This window comes from Coffea eugenioides, chromosome 2 (assembly GCF_003713205.1).
Source record: "Coffea eugenioides isolate CCC68of chromosome 2, Ceug_1.0, whole genome shotgun sequence".
Taxonomy (NCBI): Eukaryota; Viridiplantae; Streptophyta; class Magnoliopsida; order Gentianales; family Rubiaceae; genus Coffea; species Coffea eugenioides.
Window position 1 is genome coordinate 24,750,213 of NC_040036.1, and position 20,698 is coordinate 24,770,910.

The window sequence follows — 20,698 nt, forward strand, 5'->3', positions numbered from 1 at the left end:
GAATTATCCATTTTGGGTTTGAAATGAATAAAGAGTTGGCAATAGTCACCCAACTCAACTGGTAAAAATATTAGAGTAATGCAATTTTTATTTTTAAATTTTTTAAAATTATTTTCCTAGTAGAGCAAAGAGCCGGCGAAGAGTCACTGTTGAATACAGAAAAAATATAGAAAAACAAAAAGTATTGCTGCCAGCTGAGGAAAAGGTTATTTCAACTTAAAGTTCTTTTTTTGAATGCATAGTTGGTGAACTTGGCTACTCGGCAACTGTTTAAGTTTCTAAAAGCAGTCCAAATATTTGGAATTACAAACTAATAATTGCCCATGCCAACGCAGGAAAGGATAAGAATTTGAAGAAACTGGATTAGGTAGAAATCTTTTATATATATATATATATAGAAAGTTTGTTTGAGGAAGGTTGAAATCTTATACGATGAGTGAGACGGGCACGAGTAAAAATATTGTCAACATTAGGTGGCTGTAAGAGATGATGAAGGGACTATCTTCTCAGAAAATCCATTCCCGACCAGAGTTGGACTAAAAGGTGAAGAATAGGCTTTAGCGTTCTCAAACCACTACGGTTATCCTTTCATGACACTACCGGGAAAGAGAACTGAGAAACAGGAGCAGCAACCATTGTTTTATCTTCTGTCTAAACCAAACGATTAAATTGATTACACAGCTAATCCAGAGAGATCAACAATACATGCTGCATATGCTACTAAGACGCAATGGATCACACGTCACTAAGAACTGACAAACCAAACTTCAACAATTCCAATAAGAAAGAGTGTGGGCAGTGACTGACGTGTGAATAGCTTCAAAATTCCCAGTCTTCAAATTCTGTTTCTAAGTTGAATAGCTGATGAATAGTATGGAGCTCGCATCTAATCAAATCAGATGCCAGAGATCTGGGTCGTGCGAGGAGTCCCTATGTGGGATATCTTACTGAGCCAACGTGGTAGCACTGACACAGACTCAAGGGAAAAGCAATGATCCTCACATAACTCGAGCAAAATTTCGTAATATGCCAAGGATTAACAGCGGCCAATTTTTCCTGTGCTCGGAAGTCAGGTTCCTGGGGGCAAATTTCTTGCAAAAACTAGCAACCCAGCTGAATTTTACAACAATTTAGGGGTTGGAAGAGGAAAGTGATAACCTAGTGCACAGATACTGGGGGGAAAACCCAATAAAGAAGAAAATGTAAAGCAGCGAAAGAATGGAAAAACTAGTGCTATGACTATACAATGTCAACCAAATCAGCCTTTTCCCCAAAAAGAGAGCGAATTGTACCATACCATTCTCCACAAACCCCATCTAGCTTGTATTCTGCACCCATCGATATTCCAACGGTATAACTTGTAAAAGGCTCTCCCGGAGAAATCAAGCAACGATCATTTTCTTCAGTTCAGCATGAACCTCAGAGGTGGGTTTAAAAAATTCTCACTCGTTTCGAATAGAACAATAATTGTCCCATAGTGTTTGAGATTTTCCAATTTCATTCATGAGATTTTTGAACTTGTGGCTGCAGTCTCCTCCACTGCAAAACAAAAGACAAAGTAACACGAGTCAAAAGCTAATAATTTAAATTTATAGGAAAGAGGAGAACATCCATAAAAACTGGCATTCCCATTATTGCTTCGACAGGAACTGCCATTGTCATTATTGCTTGACAGGAAACATGAGACCATTAGAATGCCAGAAGCTCATGCACAGAAGCACTGAAAGTTTGGCGAGGCACCAAGTGTAGCTTGTTTCAATAGTGTGAAGCGAAACAGTTCTTAGAAGCAAGGCGTGAGGCATGAAAGGCACACTCTAATGAGCCATAGGTGGGTTGTAAGACGAGCTATTTGCATGCAGAAAGGTGAAGCTCGCAGTACTTTGCAAACCATCACAAGTATTACTGACCTCCACCTAAAACTAAAAATTTAGATGGCCACCAAGCAATGGAAATGATCAAGCGCATTATTACAAACAAAAAGTCAACCATTTGTTTACTTTGATAAATTTTGCTAGCAAAGTGATACAAATAACATACATATATATACAAAACTTGGCTTCCAGTCATACTTCATTGTCATAAAAGATATCTATCTACTCAAATTTCAAGCTGATAAACCAGAAAAGCCAAACTCCTCTCTTACAAGATATTCTAATAACTGCCAACGCAAGATACTGGCCCCAGCCACAATTCATCTACTTTTTGAGACAAAATTTTAAAAAGAAAAATGAAATGACAATTTCCAAGGAGGACAAACCCAGGCGCTTGCTTGTGTTAATTTAAGAAAGTCAATCAAGTAAGCTAAAGTTGTGAAGGAAACGAAAAGAACAATTATCTGTGTGAAACTCCCAAATGAGGGGGAAGGGGAAAAAAAATAAACATACCTTATGCGGTTCAATGATGCAATTGCTCGAAGGGCACTCCTAACCATGTCTTCATTACGATCAACTTCTTGCTTGACTGCATCCTGTTTTGGCCTGAAACTAACAGTTTTTTGCAAGGGATCCACCAAAGAATCCAAAACTGGAAGCCAACAGAGTTAGTTGATGAATAAAAAAATAATCAGCTAAAAGATCAACAATCAATATTCAGATTGAAATACCTGCTAATACGGCAGAGGGGCACTTATCCGCAAGTTTTGAGAGGATAAGATGACAAGGCATTTTAACATCATAATGATCTATGAAGCCCAAAAACCACAATTAATTTAGTGAAAGACAAGCAGAATAAGGATCAGAACAATGCTTGATACACACAACAAAGGCAATGAGATACAGTGCCTAAGAGTTGAAAAAGGCAAGCATAAGATGCTAAATTTCAGAAAATAACTTACCTTCCAAACCAGATTTGAGGTAAGGAACAATAAAAGATGATGGATTCACTTGATCAAGACAACTGTCCAACAAAGTGTCAACACATTCAAAAGCTGCTTTTCTCAATTCAAGCCCATCATCTACTGTGTGCTTGAAGGGACCCAGATCAACTGTTCTAATCAGTTCTTGCTGCCAACAAAGAGGAGAAACAAGTTAACATAAATTATTCTCAACTCATAAAAGAAATTAAAAATTTGGTGATGTCTAATGCCCACTCAAGTTAAAATAGCTTTATAAAAAGGTTCCTAATTAGATTTGCTATCAAGATCAACTGTTAAAGACTTTCTGCTTTACAAGATAATGTACCAATTAGCCACAGAAATGGGTTTTGATTTATCCAATGCAACTCTGCAGATGCCAAAGTTATGTGTGCACACTTATGAGTCAACTATAAGGGCAATAGATAAATTTCACAAACTGTCAGCAGAACAATTATGAACTTACAAACAGCAACCTTTACCCTCCCTTCCTCTGAAAAAAGATTCCACAGATTCCAAGGTATAGATAGTCAAAACTTGTAACAAAGACATGTTGAGGAACTGAAAAACATGGGTAGTCCAGCACATGACATGCAACACTAGCTTTAACCAGAGCAACATAGAGTAGAACTATGGAGTCATGCATTAAGTGGTGTACAAGCCTATGCTTCATTTTTCTCATATTTTGCACGTAGACGTTAAAGTCTACCTTGTATATATGAAGAATGGGGGGTTTAGCGTTTTGCCTTCTTTTCGACACATGGCTTTCTATTGATGCAACAAGTGGTACATCTCTATATTCAGAACAATGATATCCTTCATTGCTTTTGTTGGTCTTTGTTAATGGGCCCAATGAACTCAAAAGATTTCAGCCTAACGAATAAATTGTATTGTCATATTATAACTGTTTGGCCCTTAACGGTGGCCTTTACCCAAAAGAAAGGAAAAAAAGAATGTGACCTTTATTTAGTTCTTTGAGGCCCAAAGGGTTAATCTTAACTTAATTAACTTATAATTAATTTACTTATTATCTGGTTGGGTGGATGTGCTGTCTAAACCATGACTCTTAGATTAGGCTTAATGGACTAATAATAGATTTCAACCCTGATAAATTTCAATTAAACTCTAATTACAATTTCGCTATTGTTACTTACAATAACATTTCTTGCACATTGCTATTCTTGCCACTGCACATCGTTTTTTTTTTTTCCCTTTTGCCTTTTATTCATGCCAAGTCAAATAAGTCTAGCCCTTATGTTTATGGGTGCTCATTGGCCAATAATCGGGAATTCGGTAAAAAAAATTTGGTAATTTGAAAATTGATTTTTTAAGACCAATATCCGATCATCGTCCAAACCTTAGTTTGATAAATTGGATCAAAGAACCGGTAATTTGGTAATATCCGAAATATCGATAATCAGTTAAAATATTTTAATTTTCTCTAAAAAATTGTTATAACAAAATAATATCTTATATGTTTTTCCAATAAAATTCAATCAACTCAAACAAACATGATATAAAAAAAAAAACCGTTCATAATTCTAAGCCCTAACTTATAATTTCAATTCTTAAACAACATTGAAATATATAAGAACTTCAAATTTAATTGTTAAGCTAAACTCCAACGTATCAACTTCCATTAAAATTTTACGTCCAAGTACAGTTATAGTTAAGTTAACTAATTAGTATTTAGTGATAGGGTTAAGATTTACTCTTATTTTTAGTAATATACATAAGTGGGCATATATTCTCCTTTGACTCCTATTGATTTTATGCGAAAGTATGGTTTACTTAATTGTTCTTGAAATTTTAAGTGGGCATGGGCTGTGCTTTACATGAACAAGGACTTGGACCTTAACTACCAGTTTAACTGGCCATTCATTACCATCAATTCAATCACACAAATAAACAGTAAAACTTAGATTGCCAGCATTAAATAGACTAAAGTCAAAAGAGATGCTACTATCCAACCAAATCCTCCCAACACTCACGCTCTAGAGAAATAAAATTGGGTAACTTTCAACTGGTTCCTTTCTCCACCTTTAACAAACTCCAAAGAATTAGAATTCAATAACTGTGTACATTTACTTACCTTAATTATCGTCTGGTCATATAGTAGTGGCAAAAGTTCAGGTAAAAGACCCTTTATCAAGTTTGGCTTATTATGGGCTGCTGTACTCAAGGCCAAAACAGCTGCACGCCTAACATGCTGCACAACAGTTAGAGAGAACAAGATCAATGAAACAACCCAAGGGGAAAAAAATATAGAAAGCTAGAGTATCTCCCCCCCCCCCCCAAAAGCACCCCCAAAAAAACCAGAGAGAGAGAGAGAGAGAAAGAGAAGAAGGAACGTAGGCCAATCAAGTCTACCTCAAATTAAAGTCCATGTTAGCTTACTCTGGATACTTTTAGACCAGAAGGGTCAAAACATAGCATGAAATGATTAAATGAAATTTCCATCAGAAAACAGAAGATCTAAAGCTATTCTCACATAATATATACCATCCTGGGAACAGAATTTTGATGGTATAAACTGACGGTCTAAACTACAATAAATTCAGCACCATCAGTTCTGAACAAACTGTTTTCACGATAAACTAATATACCCATATCAAAAACCATTCAGGATATAAGACCGGTCAGCAAAGGACTGCAGCAGCAGGTAGTGATCAGCTAGTTGGAGTAACCCTTGAGTCTAAATAAAAGTACAAAGAAAAGGGAGAGCAATTTGATTAAAAATTGGCAATCACTAATTGAGAATATAATTATCATCTTCTGCAGTGCAATAAAGCACCAGAAAAGGGACTTATCACCTTTAAACATTCAAGTTGAAATTACATAAAATTAAGTTGAGCATTCATGTATCATGTACAGCAAAAGAAGCCAAATACAAAAGATCTCCAAACCATTATAAGCAGAACTGGAAAGCTTAAGACATCATAAGCGATAATATATACAACTTTGCATATTGAAAGGGAAATTACCCGATCTTGATCCTTTATGAGCATCAGGAAAGATGAAATTTCAGACTGCAGAATTGCATCTATCTTCCCTGGACGCTCAACTATAGCATATTTTACACCAATGACAACCGTTGCTCGGGTAAATGCAGCTGGATAAGTGGTACGGTCCTAAAGAAAGGAAAAACATGTTGATTGTTGGGTTGTTATCAATTGTACAAAAGAAACTGTGCTAGCCATATAAAAAGAGATCAACGAAGCATATTGTGTGTAGCGCTACCTTGAGAGCAGGAACAAGTTTTTGGGGTTCAATGAGGGCAATTTTTCCCAGACACTCAGCTACAACATTGCGAACACCCTCTTCCTCACTTTCACAGTGGTTAAAGAGCAGATTAAGTATCTTCTCAACACTTGATTCCTGAAAGTCTGATCTGTCCACTGACTGTCTTACAATGACCTTAAGGAAGGATTCATTTCACAAGTTTTAGAAAGTAATAAAAGATCAAGCAATTAAAAAGAATATCATGAGAGAACTCCATATCAATGGCATACCTCCTTCAATGAGTGTAATAGTAGATATTGTTTCTTCTGTTGATTATCAATCTTGTCCAAGATAAATGGCAGATATTTTTGTAGATTACCAACAGCAATATTCCCAAGAGCATAAGAGGCAGCTGATTTGATCTCTTCAAAAGGAGATTGGAATGATTCAATGATAATACTCTCGATCTGAACATGTGAGCTTAGATCCTTTCTCCTCCCAATCTCTCCCAAGCAAAGCAACGCAAGATGTTGTTTGGCCTAGAAAAATGGAAAATAAAACAATGTCACAAAATGATAACAAAGGAAAAGGAGCTCAAAAAAAAAAAAATATATATATATATATGTTAAATTGCCACTCTCATACTTGATTCAGCTTATCACAAAGCTTAAAACACAAGTAATTCCCAACTTACCACCAAAAAGTACAAATAAATAAATTCCACTTGTGTTAAAAGACACACACTGACACACAATGTGCATGCAATTTAGAAATAATTATTATTTTCCATGAATATATATATATTTTTTTTACACATAAATTTTATATAAATTATTTATTAACAAACTTCAAGTTATGATAATAAATAATTTTGGTGGTTACAATATTTACAGTTATGAGTGCAATGTTGGCAAATGTGATTAGAGTAAAAGTTAGTTTTTCTAAGGATAAAATTGGAAGGTCAAAAAACGACAAAAATGTTTACACCAACTGCCATTGCTCTCCATTTATATAGTGTATAGATATGCAGACCGACGCATGCATGATAATGTAAACCACAGATGGAAGCCCTTCAAGGTGGCACTTGAGTGCAAAGCTATACAAGTAACAAATGTCTGCAATCTATGTAGAAACCACTTTCAATTTCTTAGCAGATACAACAATATCATGCCTAATTGCAAGCACTTAGCATACTAGCAAAACCTTCTCTAAAGCACCTAGCATCAGCTAAATTCGGTGAACAATAATATCAGACCAATAAAAACATATAAACCTTTAAGAATAGCATGAAGGTTATCAGAAACAAATTCAGCTAAAAACTAATTTTCACCGCAAGATAAACTTTTCCAAGAACATTGAGATATGATATGAATAGCTTTATCACTTGTAATTTTTATATGATATTAATCTAAGCAAGCAAAAATCATACGGAAAATAAGGCATAAAAGTTTTTCTAGTCTAGGCTAGGCTTACCGAACTTGTGCTGCTGTCATCTTTCAAAATGTCCGTCAGCATGTTAACGGTAGATGAACATTTCTTATCACCTGCAGCAAGGCAAAGAACGGCTACACACTGAGCAATGGAAAATAAAGCCTGCTTTGCAACACCACCAGCCTGTGGAGATGGTTTGGCAGTTGAAAGAAGAGATTCCAGTAATGCATCAAAGCTTGTATTTGCTGAGTAAACCAATGCAGCAAAAAAATTACGCAAAGCCTGCAGGTTTGATAAAAAGGAAGTTAATGCAAAGAAGACTGCTGTACATCAACCATTTTATAGAGTACAAAATGTGCAACGTACAAGAAGTGCCTGTCCCTGAAGCAAGGAGCTTTTCACCAAAGTTAATGCTTGAGGAAGAACTTTATTTCTGACAGTCAAACCCACATTAGGGGTTGATCTGCTGTCAGACATTAAGGTACAACAAAGTTCCAGGGCTAGTGCTGTCATATGCAAGTCGAAGTCACTGGAGTTCAAGAAAAGCACCATCAGAACTTTTTCATTAATTAGACCATGACATTGAAAACTCATAAACAGATACACAGGTACAAAATGCAGTTTAACACAAAATACTAGCAAGAAACCTTATCAAAGTAGAGAGTTCTACGACAATGACTTCGCAAGCAGCCGAACCGATTTTATCACCATAAGCAACTATCAGGGTGTTTAAAGTCCCAAGTGTTGCCTGTCTTAGTGCGCGATTGGCCTATCCATAAGCAAGTAAAGGAGATCAGACATTTCTTCAAAGGTATTATATCATCTTGATTAAAAAAAATGGAAAAGACAAAATTACTTGTTAAATGACAAATTTTCTCACCTTTCTTAAGAATGCGGTCAACTCTGAAATTACATGCTCTAAAACACAAGATAGGTCAAGATGCAGTGGAGAAGCAGCAATGACAGCAAATGCCTGGAGAGACAATACATTAAAGCTTCTACACATGTAAAAGTAGTTAAGCAGTAAGTTCTGAAAGTATCCAATGTCTAACACTATTACTACTATGTCAACATAGTGAGAGGAAAAATATTACCACCCACTATCAACTCTTCTCCACTTGCCAATAACAAGAATACAAAAAATAGAAGAGAAGATAGGGCTACCATACCACCAGCAATAACATTTTTCTGCAAGATTTCAGGAAAGGATGGGCAATGTAAAAGAAAATGACACAACAATGTCAAAATTTAGATCTGCAGAGGTAAAATTATGAACCTAAAAGCCAAATTTTCTCTGCCACTAAGACATAACAGGAATTCCACAAATCAATATTATATAGCTTAAATGGTTGACAAATCATCAACTAAACTCTTGACTACAGAAACATGCCACCATTAGATGGTAACAAGATGACCAAGAAATAGTTTATCATGATAGTGGAAAAAGCATTTACAACAGAAATGTGATGCAGCTATTCTCCAATTCAAAATCATGGGGGAAAAGTGGTTGGATAATCTCTAAAATCAGTTGCCACTTTACTTCAATCAAATATCAAGCCAATAAGACAAAAAAATGAGGGGAGTCATAAGAAGCCTAATGACAGCCACTCAACAACAGTTTTATCATTGAAAAAAAAAATCATTATCAAGTACCCATACCAACTTTCTTAAGAGGTTCTTTTCTAGTCAATGTATTCTAGAAACTAAACCAACCTTCACAGCAGTTAGCCGAGTTATCTCATTCCCCATTCGATCCACAAGCACAGGAAGGCATGCTGGTAACTCCCCTCTGAGATAATCACCAAACGTTGAAACAACAAGCCCCATACATGTAATGGCACTTTCCTTAACCTCCTGCAAAGGAAGAATGATGAGACACTCCAAAGTTGTATTGAGCTGGAAGAAAGAAAATTATGGATACAAATGTTGCAAACCTGATCCTGATCTTGATTTGCCAAACGGGCCATGATAGCATTATATATTGGATGAACATAGGGTTTGAAATCAAAACCAGAACCCTGAAAAGGGTATCCCATTAGCATCTGACAAAGTAACCTGAAATAAGAGATGCACGAAGTAGACACAATCTAACCTCAATATTTGGCCTCACAACACGAACAAGTTCTCCACATACTCTGAGTGCTTCAGCTGTAACTTTATAGTATCGCTCACCCACAGCGGATATAACAGGAGCTGATATGGCCTGAAAATAAAATGGGGAAGCCAGAACCAAACTTTTTGGGACGTCAACGGTTCAACTAGAGGATATCATACATGGTATAATGCATCTCTAAGAATTATAAAACATGAAAAGAACATTATAAACATATAAACATTTTTTATTCATTAAAAAAAAGAGCAATGAACCCAGAATTGTCCATCTCATCTTCATTCAGTATTTTTTTCATTTCTCTTTAACCTCAGAAAAGGTTTCTATTGCAAAGAAGCTTATATAATACAATACAAGACCATCATTGATTTCCTCTTAGAGGTTTTTAATTATTAAAATTAACTGTACATAAGAAAATAAACAACATTTACTTCATGTCATACACGTCAACTGCTTCTGCAATTTCACCGTCATTGATTTGCTCTTAGAGGTTTTTAATTATGAAAATTAACTGCACATAAGAAAATAACCAAAAAAATTACATTTACTTCATGTCATACACATCAACCGCTTCTGCAATTTCTTTACCTTTCTCACTTCTAGGCAAATGAAAACAAATGAGAGGAGCATGTAACACTTTTGCCAGTCATTCGGTGTATAGCTATACAAGCTAAAGCTTTTCTAGATATAATCTAGAAAAACTAATCTAAAAATGAGTAAAATGGTAAATTAACACAACCAACATCGAAGAAAACCTTATTCTAAGTACCTGACATGTTGGAAGACATAATAATACTTACCATATCCACAAACTAAAAGGTATGTCTCAATCTTTCAGTAAATGTACAAGCTTGTAGTTCTGGATTAGTTTCAGGGGTATAAGCTGGAGAGTTCCAATGTGTTTACATTTTTCCTTGATATATCACATGTATAAGCTACAATATCTAGTGCAACCCAAAGCAGGAAACAAGAGTCAAGAAAAAATGGCTCAGTGGATTTTGGGCAACCAAAAAGAAATGACCTAACATCACTCCTTACAGGAATGTGATATTAAACAATGAAAACCAGCCAACATTTCAAACAGCAAGGATGAAGATTGCATCTGATTGCTTAAAATGTTATTCAAGTACTTGATTGCACAACACTTGACGAACAATTTGACATTCTTGAAAAGTTTAGAAGGTAGAATGAGTTATAAGACAATACCTTAATATAAGGATGGAAAACAGGAGGTGCATGAGAAGCCAAAATTAATCTTGTAAAAGTAAGAGCTTCAATCTTCAAATTTGAAGTAGAGGACTTATCCTGATAAATTTTTTTAAAAATTTAAAAAAACCAGTAAAATACCAGATTAGTTTTTTATAAACAACATCAAGATAATAAGAATTTTGTTTCACATATGAATAAATAAAACTCACACATAATGCTTTCTCAAATCCAGGTATAAGAGATCCAATGTGCTCAGCAAGGCAATCAGGCAAGACCACCACCAGTTCTTTCAAAACTAAAAATGCACCAACCTGCAGAGGAAACACTATAAGAAGGTCGTAGAACAAAAAATGAACCTTTATCACTTCAGATGATAACACTTGGAGACAAAATAAAACAAGTCCCTGAATCAAGACAAATATAACAGCACAACTGTAAGGTTATAGAAGTCAACCTTTGTTTTGACAGATTTCTCTCTTAATTGCTTATTGATGGACCGAACAATTTTAGGCACTTCTTGCTTCAATAACCATCTAGGACTGCAAGATACATCGTTAAAATAGAGAAAAACCCAACATTGAGCAGAAAACAGCTGAATGCCACAACAAATTGGTCATAATCACAATCAGCAGGGAAGCTTTAGACTACTTTGGTATTGATGGGAGATGCAACACAACAAACAGTAAAATCCAAAGATAAGGATTTTCCACAAATGTGGCTAGATACATCTTGTTGCTTTCTAAAGTGCAAATTTGAACAGAAAAGTGCCAACACCAGCACAGTAAAAGCATGCCTAAACAAGGTGAAAAAAAATAATAAACCTAACCGCACCCGGTACGAAACTTGCCCATATATCTCTTCAACTATTGTCAATGCACCAGATGCACTAGACAGAAGCAAATTGAGAATATCATAGAGAACAGATTTCAATCCATGGATGCATGGCAATGATAAGCTCTAAGAAATTGCTTGTTATCATTTTCTATTTAACAAATTAACCCCCTCAACATCCCCCCCCCCAACAAAAGAAAAAAAAACAGAGAAAAGCAATAGAAGCTATCTATACAAATTGATACAAGATTATCTCCAGCAATAACTAGAACTCACAAGGTCCCAAGCTTTACAGGTCAGCAGTTTAACTAGGTAATAAGAAAATCTTGCCTTGATTCATCAAACTCCATCTGCCCTTTCGTAACATTTCCAGTTTGTCGCAGCAACGCAATGAAAGTATTGAACACATCCATCTGTGAAAAAGATAATCAGATGCTTTACAACAGGAAGATTTAAAAGAAATCCAAAACATTCAGTGGCATTACCTTGACATTTTCTTCCCTTTCCTTAAATCGGTCAATTAATTTTGGACAAGCCTGCACAAGAAATAAACTTGAACTGTAAAAGTAATAAATGCAATGCATGAATTCATTTCATTTACATGCATTTAACCAGCAGCAAAAGTTTATCACCCTTTCCAAGGAAAAGATAAATCCTCCATCAATTGTCAGCATGAAATCCCTAATTATGTGACAAATCAAAACTGACACAGAAATTGAAAACCTGCAAACAAAAAGCTGAGACAGCCTTTCTTGGTATATGCAAATTGGTTTTAGAATAGCTTAATATACCTTAAGACTGTAGATATTGTAACTCATTACTTCTTAATGTTGACCTAAATGCTTTTTCAACAGTTAATCATGAAAATTAAAAGGATGACTAACTTATTCTCTATTGTCATGTAAACCCTTTTTTTGTTTGTGGTGGTGGTGGTGTGTGTGTGTGTTGGGGGGGGGGGGGGAAGGGAACCACTGGACAAGAGAACTTTTGGTAAAATGGGATCCAACCTAATCTTTCACATATTGAAAGCAAAGTAATTTCACAATAATGTCAAAGCAATAATGTTCATGGAAGAAATAGAAGAGTACGAAAAATCAGAGTTGCCCGTTATGTACCTCTTCATATAGCTTTCCAAGCAGCTCAGGGCGAGAAACAATTAGTCCCGCCAAGCACTTGGCTGCAGCCCTACGGACTTTCCAGCTGACATCTTCGTCATCCGTATACTCATTTTCACTCTCACTAATATACAATAAAAAATGAGAAGTCAGCTGAAACTCTATAATAGACAGATCAATAAAGGAATAAGCAAACCAATATTAACTGAGAACATACTCATCTTCTTCCTCCTCATGACTTTCATCATCAGTATCTTCCTCCATGTTATCAGTGAAATTTGGATCATAACTAAGAAACTCCAATGTAAGGTGGAGAATTTCATCACAGTAAGAAGAAATATCTCTAGGGCACCTTAGTAAAAAACTCTCCAATGCCTAGGAACAATAATTCAATATCTTAGAGTGCATTAAAGCAGAGAAGCCAATACATAATATTAACAAAGGGAAAAAAACTCTAATTAACAAATGAAATACCTGCAAGCTATATTCGCGAAGCTCCTCATCATTCTCTGATGCACTTGTGCAATAGTTTATTAGAACTGGAACAGTATCTCCAAGGTGGGGACCAAAACGATAGCCAACAGCTCGGCTAGAGATAAAAGGTTCATGATCAGTCAAATCAGGATTTCTCAATGAATAAATACAGAAAAGACAATAATGAGACACCAAGAAAAAGCTATAGAAATGTTGAACAATCTCATGAGCCCGTACAAAGCATCATAGAGAGAAAAACTATTCTCAAATGCTATTGCAATCAGACTAGCAACACGTCAACCTCGTTCGGAGGCTTTTTAACCATGCTCCTTTCATGATGCAAAATCTTACACACAACTTTAACCCATGTTTCCTGGCTTACAGAAAATACAACATAAAATAAATTCTATTATGTATTTTGATGAATTTTAAAGGATAGCATGAGAAAGAGTAACCAAGGCAGAATACAAATGTTCATCTCAATGAGACCAAAGTTGGGAAATGTTTCTTCTCCCATGAATTGAAATATTGCATTTTTCATTTCTTATTTTCAGCCAGTATATACTCATTTTGTACTTTGAAAAAATAACCTTTATTAATCAAAGACATAGCTCTGACTAAGAATACGTGGGGTCAGAAATTAGTTTTCCTTTCCCTCACACAACTTGATAAGTCAATAAAAATCTTTCAATACCTACTGGCAAAACTATGTCATCCACATCCAACAAGTGGACTGACTGCAATAAAAGTTTAGATCCAAAAGGAAAGCCTCCAAATGTGAGTAAAATTAAGAAGCATGAAAGCCACATCTAAAAACAAACCTTAAGGCCCCGCTCATCTGAATGTTTGTTCGTGCCATTTCAGATTTTGAAGCCCTATTTTTCAAAAGCCGAACAACTTCGCCAGTAGCTTTTGCCAGCAAGTCATCTGACAAGCTTGAAGCCAAAGATGCTGAAGGAAGACACAGATCACAATCAGAATACTCCATCAAAAGTCTCATGGGGATTTTCTTACCAATCAAAGAAGCATTTACAGAACATGCAAACTTCTCAATTTGAGTATATTTGTCCTTACCAATACATGAGACAGTCTTCTTCCTAACTGTGGCTTGATTGGAACTTAACTGAGGTAGTAATGCACCTAACAGTGGCTCATGGTCTGAAGCCATCAAATTCCCATATTTGTGAAGAACATCACATAAAATGTCAAGACATTCACATTTTATTTCTGTGCTCATTCCCTGGACAAGCAAATAAAGGATATAACAATAATGGGAAAAAGAAAAAGAATTTATAAGTAGAAGGCATTCCATGCAAGTCAATATATGAGTGTACAATCCATTTTCATTTGAAAAAGAAAATTACAAATGCAAGAAGAGAAGGACAGAGCAGTAAAGGATATAGGGGACAAGTGAATTCAGCCCTTTCTTGACCACTAGGTCCACATTTTAATGTATTTATTTCGCAACAAAGTAGCTAAATTATATTAATTTCAAGAAAATCTCTTCCAAAAAGTTTAACTTGACTGCAATATCCGTAGACAACCAAAATGTTTAACTTGAGAGTGAAACCAAAACGGTAGAAAGAGGAAATGTGCACTCTTGCTCATTCAAAGTAAAATGAGGTGCCATTCAACAACTTCTATAACACAAACAGGAATTATCTCTCTCAATGCATGGAAAACATGACTAACAAATCAAGAAATTCAGTTTGTTCTTGAATCTGGAAGTCAAGGAAGTGAAGTAGCTCCCATTTTGCTAAATTCAGAGAAAGATTTTGAGTGACTTAGAAATACTATTCCACATTGAAGTTGGTCACTGGTTTGAAGCCAATTATGCAAAATAAATAAATACATATCCAGGATATCACTTTGATTTAGAACTGTAATATTGTTTACCAAATAATACATGTACACAAGTGCATTAATCTTCACAGATCCTGATTAAAAGTTTAAAGAAAAACATCTATGATTTTGGAACAATCTGTTCTCAGAAACTTACAGTGCCAGTGATCCCTTGAATCAACTTCGGAGTAATGGACACAAGAACAGACTGTGCAACAGAAAGTGAAGGAACTTCGGCAACAATTGTCTTCATAGCTATGCTAGCAATATCACGATGCTGGTCTTTTAAATTAAGCAGCTTATCACAAAGCTTATTAGTCATATCCAACACTTGTTGCTCATGGATTTTCTTAACCAAAGGAGCAAGGCTGAAAGTTAAGATCAACACAATAAATGAAAAACAATCAGAAAGCAACCACAACAGTAACCCATCATTAAACATCATCAATGCTGCAACACAATGTAACCTAGTCTCATAAGAGTCAAACTAAACAAATGCAATGAAAAGATGGCACATGCCAATAAGTACTTTGACTCGATGAATGAAAAGCAATCAGAAAACAGCCACAACAGTAACCCGTCATGAAACAAAATCGGTGTTGCAACACATGAGGGTACTCTCATCTCACAACAGTCAAAGCAAACCAAAACAAAGAAATAACAACGCTTGCCAACAAGTACTTTAACTCAGCCTCTCTCATCCATCGAAAAGCGAAAAAAATGTTGCAAAGAAGATAGACTATTGAGAGAACTACCAGAATCCTCCACTGTAGATTGGAAAAGCAATCCAATGTTCCAGAATTGAGAGAAAATGAATTAAGCATGGATTAACAATCTATCACTGTGAAATTAATATGTTTAAAATACTTGACTGAATGTAATGATAAGGATGAAACTAAACATTATGACCATTGAATATATGTAAATGGTCAAATTAAAGAGAGATGAACCTCATTCCCCATCTTAGGTTATGGATGAACTTTTTGCAACTTATTGGCAATTACAAGCAGAAATATGTAATCAAAAAAATAATTGGCTGAGATGAGAAAACATTATGGCATTGCTTTCTGCCTCAAAAAAAGCTTTAGGACAATAGCAACATTCTGTGGGTGCAGGAAGATTCCTGATGAACTATCCAATTATAACATTTACCCTTGAGAGTTCAGAGCAGCTTTTTGGCAGTTGAAGAATTAATTATCTCCTTTGGCTAGTTAGCCTATAAATTCTACCATCATTCACTTCCCCATTTGCCACTGTTCCTCGAAGTCCATAGAATTCCACTTAGATAAATATTCTAACCTAGGGTTATTAGCACTTTCAGATGTGCTCTGACTCCTGTTTGATTATTACAACTTGCCTTTTGTTTAAGTTTCAACTCATAGAACGTTGGGGCCACTGCCAAGTCATCCCATATTCAAGGTTTTCTCTTGATCTTTTATATATAAATCAAGAACTCATCAATCAAAGTATCTCTCTAATGCTTATGCCTTTGCAATTGCGGATCCGCATGAAATTACTGAAGGAGTAGGAGGCAGGATAGTACTTTTGCCTGGTAATGGTGAGTTCCTATGAACAAACCCGCTCACCAATTAACTACAATGTATATGAAACAAAATAAGTTCAACCAAAGAAGCTCAGATGAATGTCCAGTTTCCAATTTCTCATTCTCCACTAAGTTTCCCAGTAAGCCAGCAATTTAGCAACCCGATTCTTAAAGCCAATTGTTTCTTTGAAATTTCCAGAAATTCGGAACACGCTATTACTACGCAAAGTCACAATGTTCATATGTAATTAAAATCATGGTATATATAAAGGCTCAAAGACCTAAATCATTGCTAGCACATAGAAACCTCATGCATCTAGCTGTAGATACAACCGCCACTCAAATCCAAAGAACAGAAATTAGAAGTTGTCGACTGCCAGACAAATAAAGAAATTCTTTTGTTCATTTCTCAAAAAAGCTATCTCAACAAATGCATTGCACAAAACAAAAAGTCTTGTAATGGGAGAAGGTGCAAATTTTGCAAATATTACTAGCTGCAGAATTACCATTTTACAGCTAATCCAGAGACATCACCAGCCACATCATCAAGCTGCTGCAGAACAATATTTGACAACTTCCCCTCTAGCTCAACATCAAGTTTAAATCCCTCCTTGTTTAATTCATTTAGCAAATCAGATGTTGCCATGTATCTGAAATCCTTATCCTTCCCAGTCATCTGCACCAATATATCAAGTAAGCAAGCAATATCCAGCGAAACTTTGAAAGGAGAAACCCACAGCGAAATCAGACACATAGATACAGATGGAAAGAACGGACCACCTTTTGGAAGATGGAAAGTAGAGGGGCCTAGAATTTGAACATACAAGAAAACAGACTGACTAGTTACCTTTTCAAGTATGCCAGTTATGGTGAGATTCGCCGCCATTTTAAGGAACCTGATGAACTATAATCCCGGAAATAAGATTAACCTGCAGAACGAAACCCTTAGAAGATCAAAAAAATCAAAGAAGAAACAAGCAAATGGCTGCAGGGGTTAGAACCACATATTTACTAATTGTAAACAGCATGAACCATTATCCAGATAATTAAAGATTAAAAACAGTACCAAAACTAAACTATTTTAGATAAAGGAGATGGAAGTCATTAATGTCAAAATAAACCAACTGAAATAGAGGCTGAGCTGAAAGTATTGAATAACCAAGTGACAGGCAAGTGTATATATGGATAAGTCCCAATGTACATGGAGAGTCGTATGTATCTAATCTAAAAGCTGACATCATGGAAGCAGTCCAACAAGATCCTTTAATCACACAACCAACTCTTTTTAGATTAAAATTTTTCACTTGCGTGCCTTTAGAATTACAGTAATAATTGAGCATACAAAATTTAAATGTACGATCATTATGAGGTCTGGAATTTGCACCATGTAAAATCCATATAACCCACAGTAAGAAAAAGATCAAACACAACCATCCCAGACATGTCAACATAGCCCGGGAGGCCTCTGCCCTTAAAATCCTTTAAGTACTCATGATTAATATTTTAAAAGTGATTCCCTGTTGAATACTAAAACTAAAACAATTCCTTTTATTTCGATTTGGATTTACTTTTTCGGCTCTTCCCCGCCGTATGAAAAGAACTCCATAAAGAACATAATTGCCATTTACACCTTTCAGTCCACAGAAGTTTCCAAAATATTGAAAGTCTATACCAGATTGAGTAAATATAATTTGGATTTGTTGTCTTGAAACTGCCGCATTAAGGATGTTGTTGTGCTATTCAGCTTCAACTTAGCATGTATTTAATGCAATCTATATCTTATTCCAAATAGCATATCACATCTTTTAACTACTGCTTCTCTCAAATTAGGGCCCTTGCTTTAAAACTATCATTGTATCGGATATGCCCCATGGGTCTTAATAGAGACTCATAGACTACCCATTGCCCGCCCGACGCCAGTCAACATGACTTTAACAAATCACTAACCAAAATCCACAAGGTAAATAAATTTAGATAGACCAACGGTTTGTCCATGAAAAATAAAATTTAACTCAAATTAAATGTTCAGAGACCTCATTCTGTTATCAAGCAAAGAACTAGACAAGAGGGTTCTGTATATCCCTTCATCTAGCATTGTAAGCAAAGACTGCCCCACGTACAATAGCATATGACCCACAAAACATAATTAACCATTAACCACAGTTTCAGAAGTCTTCAAAACACATAAATTAGCATATAATCAACAACAACAGAAGAAAATTATGCTTCTTAAGGAACGTAAAAACAAACACTTGATGGATGGTAAGAATAGTAAAAAGATCAGTAAACAGCTTCTATGAATTCTCAACCATTGCCCTAAAAACCAATCGATAATCACAAGGACGAGCTGAACTATGAACCAAAAAAAAAAAAAAACGCATTCATAAGTTTTAAGTGAAAGCGAACATAAAAGGAAATGAACGCCTACCTTGAGTATCAGCGGCCAAAAATAAAAAAAGGCAGAAAACGCAGGCTTGCGCTGTGGTTGTATAGATAAAATATGCGGAATTGATCGGTTTGGATTGTTTCCCGGAGCTGTTAAACCCTACCAGTACAATGCGTAACAGTTTGCAGGCATCAGACTGAGACTGTGTAGACTGCGTGTAGTGCGTGTGAGTGAGGTTTTAGAGAAAGAAAACAGAAATTGACGCAAGAAGCGATGACCGTCTTTAGCTTGGCCGCACCTTTTTTTATTATTTTATAGAAAGAGAAGAGAAGAGAAGAGAGACAGGTGGGGCGGTCGCGGTGGGCGATGGCTGAAGGAGAGGGAAGGAAGACAGGGACTCCGAGGTTACAGATTGATCGAGGAAAGTTTCTAAAAACTTCACATCGGCCCAATGTCCTGTCCGGGTCGGGTTTTTTAAAAACTTTTTAAATTTAAGTGTATCCGAGTCAGGTTTTTTTTTTTAAGGGTTATTATCACTTTACCCCCTAAACGTTTGGTGCTACTATCAATTTCCCCCATAACGTTATCTTTTAGTCACTTTACCCCCAAGACTAACGGTCAAACTTAACGGAATTTGTTAATTAAAGTGAAAAGACATGTTTAACCCTTAAAATTATTATCACTTTACCCTCAAAAAATATAGTCTCATTATTAATTTACCCCATAGAGTTATTTTTTAGATAATTTATCCTACCATTAAACCAACTTAGCAAGTTAAAAAACTTTAGAAGAAAATACCATTGTCTTTGCATAATAAAAATAATAAAAAATTTAGAGTGACTCTTCTCCTTTTTAATATCAAGAAAAAAAGTCAAAGTATTAATTTTTTTCTTCTTGACAATCTTATTAATATTGAAAAAAATAGAAAGATGGAGAGGGGGAGGGGGAGAGAGAGAACTCAATTCTTTTTTTAAAAATTACAAATAAGAAAGAATTAAATACTTTTATTATTTTAAAATTATTTCACTTTTTTGTTTACCACCAAATTTCAATTCTAATCCCGACAATCTTAAAATAATACGATAATGTTAGACTTTTCTTTATTTTATTTTTTTGCAAAATCTAATTTTTTGTTTCCTTCTTTCCTATCTCTTTTTCTTTTCCTAGTATTAATAAGTGCGAAAAAAAGAAATTTGAGAAAATTCTTTTATTTTTATGTTTTTCGATCTCTTAAAGTGAAAAAAAAGGAAGAATAACCATTCTAACTTTTTATTTTTAATTATATATAAAAAGGGTAAATATATTTAAAATTTTTTGATCATACTAGTTAGATTAATGATGAGGTAAAATGCCTAAATAATGTTAGGAACTAAAATGATTGTATCACTATAATTCAAATGAATAAAGTGATAATAACAACGTAGTAATGCTATAAAATAAAAGGATATTTTTGTCCAAAATTTATTAACATGTTGAGTCGAATTACTTATAGGGGTGAAGTAACTAAAAGATAACGTTAGGGGGTAAACTGATAATAATGATATAGTTTAAGGGGGTAAACTGATAATAACCTTTTTTTTAATATAAGATGAGATAATTTGATATTTTCTGGATGCTAAGCAGCCAGTGTGTACCAAATTGAGACTAATCGATACACAAATTGTAGATTTTTCTTAACAAAAAA

At 35.1% G+C, this 20,698-nt stretch overlaps 1 protein-coding gene across 1 annotated transcript; it reads right to left on the reverse strand.

The window, feature by feature from the left end:
- Positions 1-613: 613 nt before the first annotated feature.
- Positions 614-19,396, reverse strand: LOC113761131 (cullin-associated NEDD8-dissociated protein 1). Its single transcript, XM_027303986.1, has 29 exons — positions 19,057-19,396; positions 17,476-17,557; positions 17,135-17,304; positions 15,243-15,453; positions 14,318-14,483; positions 14,065-14,194; positions 13,244-13,358; positions 12,987-13,144; positions 12,770-12,893; positions 12,140-12,190; positions 11,985-12,067; positions 11,278-11,362; positions 11,033-11,134; positions 10,821-10,919; positions 9,597-9,707; positions 9,439-9,522; positions 9,218-9,358; positions 8,385-8,477; positions 8,152-8,273; positions 7,871-8,033; positions 7,547-7,786; positions 6,364-6,612; positions 6,092-6,268; positions 5,836-5,982; positions 4,944-5,060; positions 2,834-3,002; positions 2,603-2,680; positions 2,385-2,523; positions 614-1,539 (listed from the first exon to the last, which is right to left on the reverse strand). The coding sequence occupies exons 2-29, from the start codon at positions 17,512-17,514 to the stop codon at positions 1,443-1,445; spliced, it is 3,660 nt and encodes a 1,219-aa protein (XP_027159787.1). The 5' UTR covers positions 17,515-17,557; positions 19,057-19,396; the 3' UTR covers positions 614-1,442.
- Between the last annotated feature and the right edge of the window lie 1,302 nt (positions 19,397-20,698).